The following is a 20,265-nucleotide window of genomic DNA, read 5'->3' on the forward strand; positions in this document are numbered from 1 at the left end:
AAATTTCTTCAAGAACTGGCAAGAGACTTACTGTCAGTTCCAGTTTCTGGTGGTGTGAGGCTTAATGGGTTTTGTTTTTTGTGTGTGCCATTATTGCATTTTTAAAATAAGGAGTTAGGATCAGCTATACTTCAGCTAGATGACATTTTAATTGGACTTTGATTACTCCCCGTTTTTATGGCAAACAGTATTGTGCCACTCCGTGAGTTTTTAAAAATCAAATTGTATATACAAGATTACAGATTTATTCATTAATCTAACATAGAGTAGCTCTAAGATGTCTGAGCTAGGCTAGCAGCACAAAAACCTGTGCATTAGTTTAAGGTAATGATCTGGACTCTTCAGTTCTTTGGAATCATTCTTATTGGATCTCTGCCTACTGGCAGAATATTTATACTGTATTTATAACTTTAAGACATTTCACTGTTCACCATAGTATGTAAAATTTTAAATTAAGAATATAAATTATGTGAGTTTATAACCTACCATTTTTATTGTAGCTTTGATATATAGCTACTGAAAATCTAAGACAATTCTGTATGATTTGTTACTTTATCTATGATGACTGTGTATTAAGAATCATAGTAAAATATAACCTGAACAAAAGTAATAAGTTCTGGTAAAATTTTAAGGGAGTTGAGTCACACATTCTGCTACATCTTAATTTTTAGGTTAACTTATATGGGAAAATGAGGCTTTGGATAGAAAATGGGCCACTCTTTTTAGCCCTCCAGATTACTCTAAACTGAGTTATTATAGTCAATTTAATCTAATACTAGAAAACAAAGAATTCTGAATGTATCTTAAAAAATTAGGTCTTTAATTAGGAATAAATATTACATCATCAATGATTGAAGTTACTCTATTGATTTTGTTGGATGAGTCATGCTATTCAGAAAACAATTCAAGTGTTGGTCTATGAATAACATTTTTAATATACTGTCAAAATGGATTGACGTAATCAAAGTTAAAAATATATATGCAGTTGTTTGCTCTGTCATTTTCCAAGCGATGGAATTTTTCTTGCTTTCTTATAAAATTTGATATGAAATCACTAATTGTATGTAACACTATTATCAACAAAGTAGCAACTATATGAGCAACTAAATTAAAATTTTAATTTTTCAAATATGTCCAGATATAGATGAGTGCAGTGAATCATTTGCCTGTGGTGATCATGCAGTATGTAAAAATGTGGATGGTGGATATAACTGCTCCTGCAAGGAAGGATATCAGACATCCACAGGAAACTCACAGTTCACAACTAATGATGGCACTTATTGCCAAGGTAAATTATATTATTAAATTTTATATATTATCAAAGCACTATGTGAAATATGTACTACACAGTTGTGAAGTATCAAGGAGCTACATCTTCCAAGAAATGTTCCAGTAGTCCTTTACCTATAAAATGAAATAAGAAAAGTTATAGTTTTATTTAATGGAAGATGTAAACCACATGTTTAATGTAATTAACATACCCTATTTCCTTAGGGTAACTACAATTTTCTATTTTCATAAAATATTGCATTTTAATGAATAAAAATAAATGAATTTTTATTCTGAATAAAATTTTAAAATAATGAATAATGAGAAAATCTTTAAATAATTAAATTTTCATGAATAAAATAAATGAAAATGAAACAAATGATGAGAATGTTATTAATGTCTAAATAAGAGAGCAGAATCATTGGAATCAATATAATTATCTTAGGAAAAATATTTTTTAAGACTTAATATATAATCTGTTTTTTTCTACAGAAATTGTGAATCTGGACTGCCATTTAGATAATGCCTGTATTGCCGCGAATATTAATAAAACTTTAACAAAAGTGAGTAAAGGTGTTGAATTAAAAATTTGTTCTATTTTCACATTTTGATTTCAGTTAAAGTCTTTTCTTAAGTCACATTTTTTAAAAGAGTAACAAGCAGTTGATTGTCACGTAGAGGTGAAACTATTTACATATAGAGATCTAAATATTTAATAGGATTGATTTGAAAATCCCCAAAGTACTGAAGAAGACTTACATATTTAACTTAAGTTACTTTTTCACTATTCAGTGTACTGGAAAGTTATTTTCAACATTTAAAGGAACTTGATAGATAAATTAGTAAAAACACACTTTGATCCCAGGCCATTTCTACATTCTAAGGAGACAGTTGAATGCAACTAGATTTTGTACACCGAAGTAAATATTATTTCAAAGAGTGAATAAAGTAGGACATTCATGACATTATTGTCCTGTGATTAGAAGTGTGAGTCTCAACCTGAGTCATTAACAGTCAGGTAAAGCACATTGCCATTTTATCATGTAAAAAAGTTTCTTTGGTTGGTTAAAATCTAATTCAAATTAAGTTATAGTTTATTATAACTAACTTTAAAGTGATAAATTCAAACATGTATTGAAGAAGTTACTTTCTGAAGTAACTTCTATGCTTTTTAAGCTATTTGCTAATCCTTTGTAAACAATTTTAGGTTTCATTGCTTCGTGTTATGCTTTAGGTATAGTCTGATAACTTATTAATGTATAGGAGAAAAAAACCAAACTCAGAACATATTTAATGTACAACATTTATTCTTGAAAGATCCAGTAGCACTTTAAACTGGTTTCCTTTTTCTGGACTCATTTTTGTTCAGATTAGACACATAGAAGAACCTGTGGCTTTGCTTCAAGAAGTCTATAGAAATTCTGTGAAAGATCTTTCACCGATGGATATAATTACATACACAGAAGTATTAGCGGAAGCATCCCCATTACTGGGTTGTATGAATAATACAAATTCAGCCAAGGACACCCTTTCTAATTCAACTCTTACTGTAAGTATGTTGAGCTTTAACTCAATATCATTGAGGTTTAAAATTGTCCTTATATCTGTGATTAATGTGAGTCCAACATTTTAAAAAGATACACTTCTTCTTCAACAGGAATTGGTAAAAACTGTGAATAATTTTGTTCAAAAGGATACATTTATAGTTTGGGACAAGTTATCTACAAACCATAGAAGAACTCATCTTACAAAACTGATACATGCTGCTGAGCAGGCTGCCTTAAGGATATCTCAGCGCTTTCACAAGACCATTCAGTTTGACACCAATTCAAGCGACATAGGTAAGAAGCCAAGACCAATTTCAAAGCAATAGAGTTTTCCAAACAAGCCATTCTCAAAAGAGAAGAAAAGTATTTAAAATATTGTGAATGAAATTGGCAGTTGTTTTATCAATGTGGACATGAATGGAGATGCATATCACGAGAGTGGTTATGAATGAAGTGTGAATAAAAAGGAGGAGTTCCTAGGATTTGCTGCCTACTTACAACGTCCACCTTTTCCTATCTCTGAAATGTTTAGCATTTAAAATGCTCACAGCACGTTACTTCCTTGTTATCTCATAACTTGGTAGTATCTGTCTTGACCAATCACAGTACAGACAGATTTTCTGTATGTAGTATATTTAATTTTAAGTTAAATTTTTATTGAAATATAACACACATACAGAAAAGTACACATATCAAATGAATATAACTTGAATTTTCACCAAGTGAACACATCTGTATAAACAGCACCTCAGAAGACCCCCCATTCCCCCTGCCAGCCACTCCCTGCCCCCTAAAAGGTAATGCCATCCTGACTCCCAGCACCACACCGTGAGCATAATTTTTAGTGTCTCTGCAATAGTCTGTGGATAGATCGTATTTTATGTAACCATTGCCTATTTTCCTAATGTTGAACACTGAAGGTGGTTTTTTATTTTTAACGTTGATATCTTTGTCCTGAATGTAGTATATTTAAATTTCTCATTAGGAATCCTTTGTCTTTCTATAATGTAAAGCCATTAACATAGCAAGTTAGAATGTTTCCTGCTTTATGAAATCTCATACTTAACACATTAAGAATCGGGATCATATTGAGGCTGCCTGTAAAGTTGTTTGAGGAAACAAGGTGCACTTCCTGAAATAATCATTGCACACACTTCTATTATATTTTCTGGGTGTTACCCTGCTATGTAGCAATAGATATACAAAAATCATTATCTCAGCAGGATTCACCAGTTACTCAAAATTAAGGTAGCAAGCATTGTGACTCATATATAGGAGCATAAATTTCTGTGATGTTCCTGCATGAAAAAGGTGAAAATGCACCAGGTAAGGAAATTACCACTCAATCATTTAATTCAATCACTCTGTATGTAGCAAATTATATTGTAGATGTCATCCTCTAATACATTGTAATTGCTTGTCTGCTTTAGTAATTATGATTTATAGCTTCTTTGTGTACATACATATTTTCTTTTATTTTATTCATTGAAGATAGAATTAAATGCTGAATGCTATAGTGAAATCAAAAACATATACTAGAATCAGATTTTTAAATGCAGATTATAATGTCCAAACATCATGTTCTGAATATGTTCATTCTACCTGCCATAATTAAGAAGTCGAAATATAATAATGATGGATGAAATTCTCTAACTAGATAAACACATTGATTAAACTAATTTCAGAGTATTTATGATTTTCGTGGTTTCGTTTCAGCTCTCAAAGCTTTCTTTTTTGATTCATATCACATGAAACATATTCATCCCGAGATGAATATGGTCGGAGATAATGTAAAGATATTTCCAAAGAGGAAAGCTGCATATGATTCAAATGGTAGGACTTTGACAGTCTTATATACAATATTTCAATGTTTTGCAATAACTACCATACATTTGATTGTATTATATGTGCATATAACGTGTGTGGTTTTCTATAGAAAAATATTTTATGTTTATACACAGAATTTCCATACTTGTATTTGAGATTTTCATTATAATAAAAATACCTGGGGAGAATTTTAGCTGATGATATCTAGGTCCTTCTTGTGCTTGATCCTCCAACTCTGTAATTGTCTCATATTGTTAAGATCCCAGTGGAGGTATACAAAGGAAGTATGATTTTATTCCTTATTTTGCAGCAGTCAGTAGATGCTATAATTTTTGTAGAGTTCTTTTAATATTTCTTCTTCAATAATCCTTCCTATTCCTCATTATGAGACTGAATTTGGGATTGTAGGAGGAAGACAAATAGAGATAGTGTTCAAAAAGGTAGAAGCTTGGATCTCTTCCATGCATTTCTTAGTCTTCGTACAGTAAACTCTTCAACTAAACTCAAGTCAGGATTTCTTAAGAAATGGGACCCGAGAATGCAAGAAGTAGCACGTGACTTTATGATTATCTAACATACTATCCTCATTTTATGGATAATGGAACTAAGACCCAAGAATTTAACAGATTTGTCTCTATGTACATCAACAGATAATACAGAACTGAGACTTGAAGGGAAGGAGTAAACAAAGAAATCAGCCCTGACCAGCTTTTCCTTGTCACCTAACCACAGGCAAACTAGCAGCTGATATTTTAATTTAACCATTTATCTGCTCTCGTAGTGCAATGCACTTAGAAAAAAGAAAATCTCTGATAAAAGAATTGTTGTTTTTCCCGTATAGGTCAAAATAGGAAAAACCTGAATTATAATATTTTCTCAAAGCATGTATGGGTAGTCATACATACAAATGGAAAATATATATATTAATACACATATGTCACTTTTACAGATATCATTTCATTAAAAAATATGTGGTCTTTATTGTTGAAAAGCGTGTTGCATATTCATTCTCAGAAGAACATCTTTTTAAAAAAATTTTTACAGCGCTAATGTGGGAATTTTTTCTAATCCATTGATATTATCTTCTCCATTTTTTCTTGTCATTTTTTAATTCAAAAGTAAGAAACAGATGGCCATAAAAAGCAAAAATAACTAAGCCATACTGCCATTGAACCCATGGTTCTTACCCCATTACATCATATTCTAATTAACTAAGCACACACATAATATTTAGGAGCAGATCCAAAGAATGTGTTAAACTGTTGTATTATCAAAGACAATTTGAGTAGTATTTAGAAGTTGAGAATAAAGACATTGAAAATACTTATCATAGTGACAGATGATGAAATTGTCATGGAATTAATATCTCAAAGAGATGCTGTCTGAGTGTATGGTAGTTTTGTTACATTTCATAATCACGCATGCAAACTCTGACATTTGAAAGGGACAGTAATATCAGCTCTCAAGAAAGCAGAGGGAGAAAATTTGTTTTCCTCAAGGTTGAATCTTAAAAATAAGGGCAACCATAACACACAGATCAAACCCACTCGATGATATCTACATGTGGTTATTCATTTATTGACAAAATCATTAATAAAAACATTCATTAGTTAAAAGCTACATAGTGTCATTACTAGGAAAGTAAGGGAGGCACAGACGGATTTTTAATCTTTTTTTATATACTGATTTTTAATGCTTATCATTAGTGAATGAACCCCTAGTTTACTGAAAATAGGTACAGATCTGACATGAGAGTTAAAAGCCAGATCAGGCCTAGAATTAGTGAGAAATCATGGGAGTTAAAATAGGTTCCAAATGATAAAAATAAACAAATACTGAAACAATATTCAGAAAAAGATTAAAAAGGGATTTTGGACCATTCTACACGGCATAAGTCTCCTTTAACCCAAAGTCAAAAATTGATGTTAAATATTTTCCTTTAGAAAGGATCGGAGTGACTAGTAGATTTTTAAATCCAAATTATCTTTTTGGTGCTTCACTTGATTTTGGATCACCCCCTACTACAACCTCTGAGAAGTTGCTGTTGCATGAACTGGTTGATCAATTAGACTAGGTCAAGTTCACCTGAGAGGTCTCTAGGTTCTGCTTCCATCCCTGGTCTGTCCATAGCAAATGCTAGACTAGTTGTCATCTCCTGGAGCCTTCATAATTTCACTAGGTCAACCACTTTATACTAACATTATTTCTTTGGTGTAAGTTTTCTGGGCTGGCAGTTTAGGGAAATATGTAATGTATCTGAATTTTAGCAAGCCTCTTAGCAGTGTCTTGGGGTACCTTTTTATACTAAGATAGAAAATGTGAATAGTATACACTTCTGCAACTTCTGGCTCATGTAACCATATCCAAAGAATATTATTTATCAGTGTGATATTGTGATGTGGAGGGTTCCAGCTTTGTATCACAGTCCTTTGTTTTTGATGACATTATCAACATTTGTATTAGTGATTTTGATTAATTTATGCTTTTCAAATTATTTGCTGGTGTTTGAGGAAACAAATGAATATGATAGAGTTCTTCCTAAGTTGTCCAAGTTTCTAAAGCAAACGTATAATGTTTCTAGTTAATAAGTATAACAATAATCATATTACTACAGCATCTTACATTTTACAGAAGACTCTCTCGTATAATTTCATTTGGTGTCCACCTTATCCCAGTAAGTAGCCAGGGGGAATATCACTACCATATGTTATACGTGAGAAAGTGCACGTTTACCCAGGGACTCACAAGTAGGATCAATGACTATAACCAGAACTTAAAATTCCAAGAGTAAATTCTAAATATAAATTCCTCAATTTACTGTCCCTAATTCTGTACAACAGAGAAGGAATGTGACCTAAGTGACAATAGGAATTTTAAAAGATAATAGATGTCGATGTTGAATTGTTCACACACTTAATATCAGTGATAATGAGCTGCTACAAAAATCAAGGCAATTTGAGATCCCTTAAAATAGGTGTAGTATCCAGGCTAAGGGAAAAATAATCACGTGATAAGCCTATACTGATCAGGTAACATTTCTAGTATCCGGTTATGTGCAGATGTGCTGCATTTGGGGTGTGTCAGAGGTTCGGATAAATGCCTGCCTGGAAAGGCAATAAATTCCCCACCCTGAGATTGCATAACTATGTCATCAATTGAAATAGGAAACATTTCAGTGAGCGTGAGGTTGAACTCGGTGGCATCTCACAACTCTTTCAATTCTAAATTTTCTGAATACTTAAATCTCTGATAATTTTCTCCCAATATCTTTCTAATTCATATATTTGCCCAGCAAAGTAGTAAGTCAAAATTTTATTTTTCAAATGAATATACTTTACACCTTGGTTCTTAGTCAGCACTTGGTTATAAATTTATCTAGGACTATTTTTCTCCTAAATATAGTTTATGCCAAGGAGATGCTGCAGTTCACGATCAGTTTCAGAGTCATAGAGGTCAGAGAATATGTCTTATTATGGTTTGACAATGTAAGCATAGATATATTATGACCCACATTTCATTATCTGGGAATCTATATGACTCCCTTTGTCCTGGTCAATTTTTATGTTTAAGAATTTCACTGAATACACTTATTTGATTGACAGGCAGTGTTGCAGTTGCATTTTTATATTATAAGAGCATCGGTCCTCTGTTTTCATCATCTGACAACTTCTTATTGGAACCTCAAAGTTATGATAAAGCTGAAGAGGAGGGAAGAGTCATCTCTTCAGTAATTTCTGTCTCAATTAGCTCAAGCCCACCCACTTTGTATGAACTTGAAAAAATAACATTTACATTAAGCCACATAAAGGTAAGTTGTATTTCTGTTGACTATTGATTATGATTGTGAAGCATTCAAAAAATGAGTATTTTTTTGTAGTGTCACTTTAATTGTATGTGAGTTCTTGAGTTTAAAAACACAAATTCAAAATTGAAATTTGTAAAGTGGTTTCAACTAATTTTTCTATAAAATATTTTTGTACTTTCAATGCTTTTTAAACTTTCTAATAAATGCCAAAGAATTTTATGTATTTGATTCTCTGTAATTAAGCTACATTTTAGTTTTAGTTTTAAGTACATTGTTCATTTTGGAAGTCTCCGTACCTTCAAGGAAGAAGTTATAAAAAAGGTATTAAAGAGATAAATGTTACTTGTGTGATGAGGGAGGTGTTTGGTTAATAAGTGCCATATAAAATAATACTTGCAAGGATTTGGATGCTGATTAAAGTGAAATCACAGAGAAGTTCATAATATTTCATAAAGAAATCACCTGAGACCACTTTACTCTTTTATTGTTATTCTAAATCTTTTTTCAAACCTATGTGTAATTAAAACCATAGAATTAAAAAAAATGATTAGAAATAGCCAAGTATTTAGATTTTTTATAGACTTGAAAGTGAACAGGAAAACTCAAAATTACATTGTTTGCTGCATTTTTACAATTGATGGTTTCTTGGGCTTTCAACTGAATTTCAGTCCTAGAATATGATTAAAGTGCCTCAGAAGCTCTATTTGGAGAACCTTGAAGTTGTTTATGGGAAACAGGAGACTAAAAGAACACACAGTCAGCCCTCCGTATCCACAGGTTCCACATCTGTGAATTCAACCAAACACAGATGGAAAATATTCAAGGGAAAAAATTCCAGAAAGTTCCAAAAAGCAAAACTTGAATTTACTGCAGGCTGTCAACTATTTACATAGCATTTACATTGTATTGAGTATTATAAGTAATCTAAAGATAATTTAAAGTATTCGGAAGGTTGTGCATAGGTTATATGCAAATACTACTCCATTTTACATAAGTAACCTGAGTACCTGGATTTAAGAATGTGCAGAGGTCTTGGAATCAATCCCCTGTGAATATCGAGGTGCCACTTTATATGCTTACACAGAGTACAAATGTGTCACTGTAAAGAAAGACATCTGATGTAGAGAGAAATTGATGTATAGAAAATGCAAGTAAATAGTAGCTCAAACCTAAATATTGGCGGCATTCTGTTGAGGGAAAAAGGTGTGAAATGTTTGAAGAACGGAAACTAAATTTAGATATTTTCAAATGCTAAATGCAAATGATCTTTTGATACTAGAAAACAAACATTGTTCTTTTACATGGTTTCATGGTTTTTCTACAGTTTTTATCAGTGGAATGTTTTGGCAGCTGAAGAGGTGCCAAGGGCAACCCACTTCGCCAATATCTGTTTGACACAGCAACAAAACAAAACACACATTTACACAAAAGTTCTTCACTATAGTTAATGAGAAAACTTGATATCCTTAATCTTCTTCTCTGTTCAAGTTATTTTCCCATTCAAAGTGATGACTACTCTGAAGTTTTATCACTTTCTTCTAACAACGCATTTACCTAATCCATGGCTTCCCTCTGAGAATAAAATTTGGATTCCATTTTATTCTCTAGGAAAATCAAAGGTATCTCAAATATAACACCTTCCACTTCCTGATTCCCTGATAATTTACTTGTAATTTCACCAACTACTATATACTTCATTACCTTAGAGCAACGGTCCCAACTTTTTGACACCAGGGACCAGTTTTGTGGAAGACAATTTTTCCACGGACAGGAAGGGGTGTGAGGATGGTTCAGGAGGTAATGTGAGCGATGGGGAGCGATGGGGAGTGGCAGCTGAAGCTTAGCTCACTTACCCACCCACCGCTCACCTCCTGCTGTGCAGCCCAGTTCCTAACAGGCCGGGGACCCTGCTTTGGAGGAATATTAATTATAGTTGTTATAATAATACAGATAACAATGATAATAATTATAGCAATCCATACTTTAGTAATGTTTACATGGGAACACACTTTGTTCTAATTCTCACGAGAACCCTATGAGGTATGTACTGTTATCTCCATTTCACAGGTAAGGAAACAGACTCTGAGAAATTAAATGACTTTCTCCTAGTCACTTAGCAACAACTGACAAAACAAGATTTCATACCCACAGTCTTTCTCCAGAATCCGTGCTTCTGATACAGAAGCTCTGATACTCTCCTGCCCAATGCTGTTCTCTGAATCTCTCCCCAACCTACCTCCAAGAAATTATGCTTTGTCCATTACCTCCACTTTCCTGAATCTCTCCACATTAGTCCCAGTGTCTCAGCTAACAAATAGGCTCAAGTTTCTGGCTTCCTATGAAAAAGGGAAAGCACTTTCCATTGACCTTCTGCCTCCTTCACCTCAAACTCAATAACTCCTCTTATTTTAAGCTTTAAAAAAATAGGTATGATCTATTGCCTTTCATTTATAGAAAATGTGGATTTACTTTTCTTATACATATCTCCCCCACTGATCCACACACTCCCCCAACTATTCATCCTCCCATGCTTCATCAAATTTTGAGTTAAATCAGTTTTCAGTGTGTAATATACAGCTGAATCATGAGGCTGAATCATGTTCCTGGTGTTAGTAAATTCCTCTCTTTAGCTTGCTTTGATTTCTCTTTATCCATTACTAATTAGTTCCCAAACTTTCTGACAGTACTATAAATCTCCTTATAAAACATTCAAATACATAAGATTATCAGCTAAATTAATGTTCTGGAGACATACTTTTTAGGCCTCTGTGAACTTGATCCTTTCTGGGTGGTCTACCCTTTGCCTGCTATACAGCTATCAGCCTAGACATCCCTGTCACTATTATCCTGGACATACAACTGTCCTCTCTCCTGTGGCAGATTCAGTGTTTCCCTGAGCCAGTGATTCCTCTTTCTTGGTTTATCTCTGTATTTTGGCATATTCTCCAGTGACTCTTGAGAAAGGTACCCAGAAAGTCAATTTTTTGAGCTCTTGCATTACCTTGTTAGATAAGTATATACTATATTTCTGTCTTATCCTTGCACTTGTTAGATAAATTCCATGGTATAGAGTTATAAATTGTGAATAATTTTTTCTTCAGAATTTTCTAGACCTTACTCATTGTTTTTTAGCTTTCCAGGTTAACCTGGGGAAGTCGCATACAATTAATATTTTACTTAAAATTTACATTCTTTTGCATATGATGTCTCTCTTTCTCTCTCACATTTTTGAGATCTTATCTTTATTCTCAGGATTCAATCAAAGATGAACCTTGGTGTAGATCTTTCTTCATTCATTGTACCAGGATTTATGTGATTCTGTTCGGTCTGAAAATATGTTGCCTTCAGTTTTAGGGAATTTTCTATTATTATTTGTTTGGTAATTTCTTCCTCTCTGGTCTCTTCTCTTGTTATACCTATTATGTAAATATTGGACTCCCCACCTGAGCCTCTAAGGCCTTTTTTTTTTTTTAAGTTTTCTTTTACATTTTTAATTTTTTTAACATATTTTATTTCTACTTTATACTTAATTATAACTGGAAACCTTTATTTTTTGAACTCTGCTTTTGTTTCATGGGTGCAGTATCTCTCTGTGGTAGCATTTATATTTTAAAAAACCTATTTTCTACTCCCTCCATTGTGTTGCTCCTGATTTCCTCTCTTTGGCTTGCTGGCTTTTTGTTCTTTGTCTTTCATGTCCTTAGAGGTCTGGTGGTTCATGGCCATCCATCCATATCTAATAATGAGACATTTGAAAGATGATTATGTGTTCAGGTGGCTTGTTGTAGTGGTGTGCTTCCCTAGAGAGTTATCATCAGGCTATTTTCTGGCCATCGCACTGGAAGATCCTGAAGATCACTACTTAAACGTCATTCCTCTTGGGCCTTTAGTTTCCCAGAAAACTTTTAGTCTCATGCCTAAAGATAGAAGCTCACTGCAAGGATCAGGAGAATAAAAAGAACGTGGGAGGCGATGGTGGATGCTCAGCATGTAGACAGACCCTCACTTAACACCCTGTTTTGTGAATGATGTGCTCTCAGCTGACTCTGGTTCCTCAATTCTAGAGTCCCTCTGACTCCTCTAGCTTATCTGTTCTGTTTGTTTGTTTTAGCAAGAGTGGGATTGGGTACGTTCCTGGCTGTTTGGGAAGAACTGGATGTACAGTTTCAATTTTCTTCACATAACTTGACCTCTTTGAAAAAGTTTCTTGTCATCTCTCCAATTTTAGCTCAATCACTGTCTTCCTAGACTTACTCCAATCAAATTGGCCAGTGCTCCAACTATTGATCCAAGTGTTGGATTTTGTATATAGGCCATTAAAGCAATTGTCTGACTGTATTAAAATCATCTGGGTTTCTGTCATCTTTGAGGGCAGATGCTTTATCTTTTCAACTGAGAATCCCTGGCTCCTAGCACGGTGCTTGTATTTGATACTCAACTAATATTTTCTTTAATGAATAATTATCTGAAGATTTGAGTTTGACTCTGTTTTACTCCACTTATCAGTGATTAGTCTTGAATATATTTTTTGACATCTCTTGGTCTCTTAACACAACACCCACTTCACAGGGCTGTTTTGAATCAAATTAAACAAAGTAGGTAAGAAAGCACCTAGTTAACTACAAATTGTTATATAAAAGTATAGGTATACAGCATTCTATGAATAACTTATTAAAACTTACAGTGAATTAGGTATTGTGATATGATTAATTAATATTAATATTAATATGTGATAAGGAGAACTGTGCTATTTATTGAACAGCCATCCTGTAGTCTATTTGATCAGCCCCTGTCTATCTCTGATCTTACACTCACTATCCTTTACCTCATTCATTGCTGGAACTGCACTGCCTTCCAGATGTTTCTGGAAGGCCTTCACTGAGTCTCACTTCAAAGCTTTTCCACTTTCCATTCCAACTGTCCAGAACCCTCTGTTCGCAGGTCATTAGGGCTCAAACTCTCACTTAACTGAAATATTTGCTTAAATATCGTTTCATAGTAAAAGCCTCCTCAGATTATTTTTTCTCCTTTCCCTGCCTTATTTATTTTGTTTAAAAATTTATCATCTCCTCATTAGAATGTAAGGTCAACAATGCAAACACCTTTTCTGTTTTGTTCAGTGTTGTGTTTTTAGCTCCTGGATCAATGACTATCTAGTGCATATTCAATAAGCATTTATTGAAGATAATAAGATATGTCATGCACCATTCTAAATGACATACATGATCTCAGTTGACAATAATTTTCACAACTTCGTGACACAGGGTTGATAAAATGTAGCATGGTTGCAATATTAACTTCAGTGTTTTCACACAACAGCAGCATTCACTTCTTAGTGTTGATTTTATGCTTCACTTTTTAGGCATGGTTTTAATTATATTGCTGTGCAAAATGGTATTTTAAATATAACCAAAACGATATCATATGTGTAACTTTTTCTCTTTTTCCCATCAGTAAAATGTCTCTTTTTTCAGACCACAGATAAGTATAGGAGTCGGTGTGCGTTTTGGAACTACTTACCTGACAACATGAATGGCAGCTGGTCTTCAGAGGGCTGTGAGCTGACATACTCCAATGAGACCCACACCTCGTGCCGCTGTAACCACCTGACACATTTTGCAATTTTGATGTCTTCTGGTTCTTCTGTTGTAAGGCAATTTCCCAATTCATATTTATAACTCTGTCTTTTTTTTTCCCCTGTATATCATTTAAGAGAATATTTAATTTTTGTGTTTTCTTTGGGTGAAAGTAGCATATTCAGTTTATTGATACAGTCTCAACATTACCTTTTTTTCAGTCTTTCTTTTCTTACCTACTTTCTATAGCATATCTAGTTTGGATCTTTGGTTATTTTTAGTGTAAGACTTACCTAATCTGTAATATCTAATAGATTGTGTATTAGATATCTATCCATTGACTTTTAGTTTTTAATGCTGCTTTAAGAACCATATTTAGGGCTTCCTAGGTGGTGCAGTGGTTAAGAATCCGCCTGCCAATGCAGAGGTCACGGGTTCGATCCTAGCTCCAGGAAGATCCCATATGCCACAGAGCAACTAAGCCCGTGTGCCAAAAAAAAAAAAAGAACCATATTTATACATTTCAAAGTATAATGGACTTTAAGGATTTTTCCCTTGTATTGAAAGTTTATTTTTACTGATGACAAATTCATTAAAAATATTTGATACCTGGTCAATAAGAATTAGCACATTCATAACAAATACCATGTTTTAATAGTGTAGAACTCTACAAGAGTTTTAAACATGAAGAATCTCTCTAAGGTGAATAGCTTCCTAATATGTATTTTACATTAGTAATATCTTGCTTTTACATTATATAATTTTTTATTTTATATCTATGTATTGGAATCTTTAGGTTACAGGTTCATTTCTATACAATACTAAGAATCCATCAAATATGTATCATGACTAAATAAATCTGCCTAACCATATGTCAGTGATAAAGGTGATTTTTTTTTCTGAATGTTAAATAAACAAAGATCCCTCTTAAAACCATCTGGTTAGAATGAAACCAACCTTTCCCATTTCAAAGTCTTCAACTATACTGTTTTGTTATTCTATATATACAGCATTTCTGATACCTTTGCGTAATGTCTTTAAATGAATTACTGCATAGAAATGACTTGTTCTTACCACTGATAAACCTGTTTTAATTAACCATTTTCACATTACAATAATGAATCGCCTTTCTAATATCAGGAAACTGATGGTGATAACATTGTTAAACCATATACTAATATATACTATGCGTAGGGAAAAAAATCACTAATTACAGAACTGTTAAAATGCTATGTGATTTATATCAGATTTCTCTGAATGTTGATCATTTTCAAAAGTACAAAATTTTCTTATCTAAATGCACGTTTGAATTTTACATTTTATGAACAGTTTGATTAATGTTTCACCAAAAAAGGAAGTTCATTATATGTTGTAGTTCCTTTGACGAGCTACTGAGTTATCCTCTTAACAGCTGTATTATTATTTTCCCTTAGGGTATTAAAGATTATAATATTCTTACAAGGATCACTCAACTAGGGATAATTATTTCACTGATTTGCCTTGCCATATGCATTTTTACCTTCTGGTTCTTCAGTGAAATTCAAAGCACCAGGACAACAATTCACAAAAATCTCTGCTGTAGCCTATTCCTTGCTGAACTTGTTTTTCTTGTTGGGATCAATACAAATACTAATAAGGTATGTAGATCTCCCTTACTCTCTATTTTTATTTTCTAAATTTTTACTTTCCTCAATATGTATGTCATAGAAACATGAAATGGAATTAAAGGCTTAATGGGGTAAACACACTATATACTTTGTTCTTAAGGCTTTTCTAAGTTTGGGAATGCTAATGTATCTAAGCAACATGCTTTTTAATTCCATTAACCACAGTGGCCCTCATTATGATAAACTGTAAAAACTTGGCAACAAACTGAAGAAATAACCTTGTTTTGTTTTTTATTTTGGTTTGGTTTGTTTTCACATGGACATTAAACAAAAACAGAGAGGAGAGAGAGAGCTGGAAATAATGTTTAAGACAGAGACACAACACAAAAGTGGGTACGGTTCACAGGATGAAATAGGATAAATTAGCTCAACCTAGTAACAGCACTTTTCTGACCATTTTCTACCATCATTGATCTAGAACCTTATCAAATAGTTCCCATGCTGTGTCAGTCTGGGTCGTCCTAGAAGCAGACACTAAAATGGGATAAAACAAGCAATCAATTTATTAGGTGAAATGGCTGTGAGAGAAAATGCAAAGAGAGAGACTTGGAGAGCCATCAGACCAAGATGCATGTCTGAGCCTGAGGGAAGGAAAGAAAGGAGAAAGGATGAGTGGGTAGCAGCACCTTACACAGCAGTGCAAGTCTAAGGAAAGCTCAGCTTGCCTGTCAGGGAGTCCTTTGAGAAGACCCTCAGCCAGAGTCACATGGCAGGTCTCTCAAAAACAGGAATGTCTTGCTGTGCTCAGTCAATGCTGTCAGCAGCTGCGGGAAAGGTGAGCAGTCAGTGGCTTTCCTGTGCAGCAGCTGCAACCCGCCCGGCAGTTAGAGACCAGAGAAGTGCATCAGCATTGCACAAAACATTAAATTGCCTCTATATTTCCATTCTTATTAGTAATCTTTCAAGTACTGAGACTAACCATCAGTTATCAAGGTTTTCTTCTGAAATAGATGCCACAAAGCACCTATTTTAAATAGTATATGCTACCCTGTAAACGCCGTATCTTTTTGTTTGCTGGTTTTGCAGTGGTATTTATAACATCTGTTAATTCTGTGTACCTCTTACTATCCTCCAGTGCCTAATTCCTCCTTCAGCTTCATCTCACCATCATCCTCACCACAAAACTATTCCTTACAGTGTTTATTTTCAATCCTATTTCACTTATCAGATTCTTTCCATGTTAAAGCCATATTTCAAATCTCACTTCCTCACTAAAGTGGTTCCCAAATTTAAATCACCATCCCCAACCTTATATCGTATTCTCGAATATATTTTAGTAGCTAATCTCATTATGCTTGAATTATACTCTTTTATTAAGTGAAATTACATAAATGTTGCTATGTTATCTCACCAGTAATAGACTGTGTTAGTTCTGTTAATACAGAAGTGTATAACTACTTCATTTTCTGTTATTTCTTATGAGGCTAACACTTGTTCTAAATGTGAAGTCAATACTAATAAATAATATCCAACTGAAATCCATCTCAGATTTACCTGATAATCTTATAACTTACAGTGATTGTATAATGGGGATTTTTGTAAAATATATCATCATTTGTCTGTTTTGTAAATTTCAGTGCTTTCTCTTAATTATTTATTATGTTTTGTTTAACACAGTATTAGCAGTAATTTTCATTCTTTGAGCATGATTAAAGTAAAGGCATCTCCAAATCAGTAATCACCTCAAATCATAACAGTCACTGAGATAATCATGATTTACATATGATTAATCCACAATTTATCACAGAATATAAATGTATAAAAAGTATAAATCTCTGGACAAGAATAGCAACTTAGTTATATTATAGGGCTGGTGAATGTTTCACTTTGATGAAGCCACTGTTCTTTTAAATCAGGTGGAAGTGGTACAATTTAAAAAACTGACACTTGACAAGGATATTTTGATGTGATTAAGCATTATGTAAAATGGCATAATTTATGAAGAAAGTCAAGATTTTATGTTACAATAATGTTAAAGTAAACATTGCTTATGGTTTCTTTCTTTCTTTGCTTTCTAGCTCTTCTGTTCCATCATTGCTGGGCTGCTGCATTACTTCTTTTTAGCTGCCTTTGCATGGATGTGCATTGAAGGCATCCACCTCTATCTCATTGTTGTAGGAGTCATCTACAACAAGGGATTTTTACACAAGAATTTTTATATCTTTGGTTATCTCAGCCCAGCTGTGGTAGTTGGATTTTCAGCATCATTGGGATATAGATATTACGGCACCACCAAAGTGTAAGTTAAGATGATCTCATAAATATTTGAAATGGGATTCTGAATAAGCTTTGTATATCACTGAAAATTTTGCTTTGTTGAAATACATACAAATAAATGTATAGATTTTATCTCTTATTTACTTTTCAGATGTTGGCTTAGCACAGAAAACAACTTTATTTGGAGTTTTATAGGACCAGCATGTCTAATCATTCTTGTAAGTATATTTTAAATTGTGGTTACAATTCAAAAAACTTATGACTTAAGGGTGCTGAAAATTCTCAACAATCAGGCATTATTTTGAGGGGAAAAATAATTTTGAGCACTTTACAATAAACCATTTATTAACACTTTACATATATTACATCACTATTGAGAAAAAATGCACATTTTAAACTCCAAAGCTATTACAATTCATTTGCCCCTCTTGGGAGGATGTATTTTTGCATTACATGTAGGAAAAGCATTTTTCACTTATCAGTAGTGTCTCAGCATACTTCAATACTGAGAGTGTGCCAACCAGCTGATAATCTGGCATTTCAGATGTTTACGTTATTTAATCTTTTATCAATGATCAGTGATCTTTGAAGATTAGGCTGTCATCTTTATAGTTTTATCATCCTTATGTACCCTGTCATCATGAAAGTGATTTTAAACTAAATTGCGACATCAGAGACAAGAACCCACTATTTCCCATGAGGAGACAAGTCGTATATTGATAGCCCTATTTCAGCTGGGAAGAGGGCCTTTTAATTCTTATTGGAAGTGGTTTCAAACCTACAAATTTGGCAGGTGTTATATGTTCCATTCTAAATAAAGACATTTTTATATATCTCCAGAGCATTTCTAAGTGCTGTAAGTTTTCAAAGCCATTCTGAATATAATAGTCTGTCAATGAATCTGGGAGGTCTGACAAGGCTCTACTATAGAATGAATTGTCAATGGATGAGTTGTGACAATATTTTGGACAACTTTGTCCCATATGTTTTGACCATAAGCTAGCTATCTTTTTGGAATTTTTTTCCTCTCACTCTTTCCCCATGTGTTTCTGTGGTTGTGAGAAAGCTGTTAAATAGGGAAAGACTTGAAATACAAAGCAGAGAATTTTCATCAAGGCTTATTTTTTAATGGTGCAGGTAAAATAAAGTGCATTCAGAGACTATATTTCCTAATCATCACAGAAAATTGTTTATAATTCTCACAATGAAGCTAGTAATATAAAAAGAAAACATTGGCAAGATTTCAGCTAAAACAGTTTCAGAGTTAATTTAGAATTCCAAAATTTTCAACCCACGTAAGAACAGAGGCTGAATGTGTCCCATCCGTGTATTCTCATGTGTTCCCTTGATATGAGCATTTTGTGTGAAGGCACTGTCTACATATTCTAATTTTACTGATTCCTTCTCTGCAGAGTGGACCATCTCTGATATTGGTTTTTTTTTTTTTTTCTTCTTTAAGCCCTTTATTGGAATATAATTGCTTTACACTTTTGTACCAGCTTTTGAGGTACACCAAAGTGAATCAGCTCTATTTATACATATATCCCCATATCCCCTCTCTCCCGTGACTCCCTCCCGCTCTCCCTGTCCTGGCCCTCTAAGGCATCACCCATCATCGAGTTGATCTCCCTTTGTTATACAGCAACTTCCCACTAGCTATCTATTTTACAGTTGGTAGTGTATATGTGTCTATGCTACTCTCTCACTTCTTCCCAGCTTCCCCTTCGCCTCTCACCCCCCTAACCCTGTGTCCTCCAGTCCATTTTCTGCATCTGCATCCTTATTCTTGCCCTGTCACTGGGTTCATCAGTACCATTTTTTTTTTTTGGATTCTGTATATATGAGTTAGCATACAGTATTTGTTTTTCTCTTTCTGACTTACTTCACTCTGTATGACAGACTCTAGGTCTATCCACCTCAAGACATGTGGCTCAATTTCATTCCTTTTTATGGCTGAGTAATATTCCATTGTACATATGTGCCACATCTTCTTTATCCATTCATTTGTTGATGGGCATTTAGGTTGCTTCCATGTCCTGGCTATTGTAAATAGTGCTGCAATGAACATTATGGTACATGTTTCTTTTTGGATTATGATTTTCTCTGGGTATATGCCCAGTAGTGGGATTACTGGATCATATGGTAGTTCTATTTTTAGTTTTTTAAGGAACCTCCAAACTGTTTTCCATAATGGCTGTACCAACTTACATTCCCACCAACGGTGCAGGAGAGTTCCCTTTTCTCCACACCCAACATTTATTGTTTCTAGATGTTTTGATGATGGCCATTCTGACTGGTGTGAGGAGATACCTCATTGTGGCTTTGACTTGCGTTTCCCTGATGATTAGTGATGTTGA

General features: G+C 33.7%; 1 protein-coding gene across 2 annotated transcripts in view; it reads left to right on the forward strand.

The window, feature by feature from the left end:
• Positions 1 to 20,265, forward strand: part of ADGRL4 (adhesion G protein-coupled receptor L4) — a 120,893-nt gene that overhangs the window by 67,295 nt on the left and 33,333 nt on the right. For both annotated transcript variants that reach the window (XM_057715333.1, XM_057715341.1), the window contains 10 exons: positions 1,139 to 1,288; positions 1,762 to 1,832; positions 2,639 to 2,818; positions 2,927 to 3,110; positions 4,533 to 4,649; positions 8,246 to 8,451; positions 13,923 to 14,096; positions 15,458 to 15,661; positions 17,710 to 17,930; positions 18,060 to 18,126. In XM_057715333.1, the coding sequence (XP_057571316.1) occupies positions 1,139 to 1,288; positions 1,762 to 1,832; positions 2,639 to 2,818; positions 2,927 to 3,110; positions 4,533 to 4,649; positions 8,246 to 8,451; positions 13,923 to 14,096; positions 15,458 to 15,661; positions 17,710 to 17,930; positions 18,060 to 18,126 (1,574 nt within the window). The remainder of the gene's footprint in view (positions 1 to 1,138; positions 1,289 to 1,761; positions 1,833 to 2,638; positions 2,819 to 2,926; positions 3,111 to 4,532; positions 4,650 to 8,245; positions 8,452 to 13,922; positions 14,097 to 15,457; positions 15,662 to 17,709; positions 17,931 to 18,059; positions 18,127 to 20,265) is intronic.

This window comes from Hippopotamus amphibius, chromosome 1, assembly GCF_030028045.1.
Source record: "Hippopotamus amphibius kiboko isolate mHipAmp2 chromosome 1, mHipAmp2.hap2, whole genome shotgun sequence".
NCBI lineage: Eukaryota > Metazoa > Chordata > Mammalia > Artiodactyla > Hippopotamidae > Hippopotamus > Hippopotamus amphibius.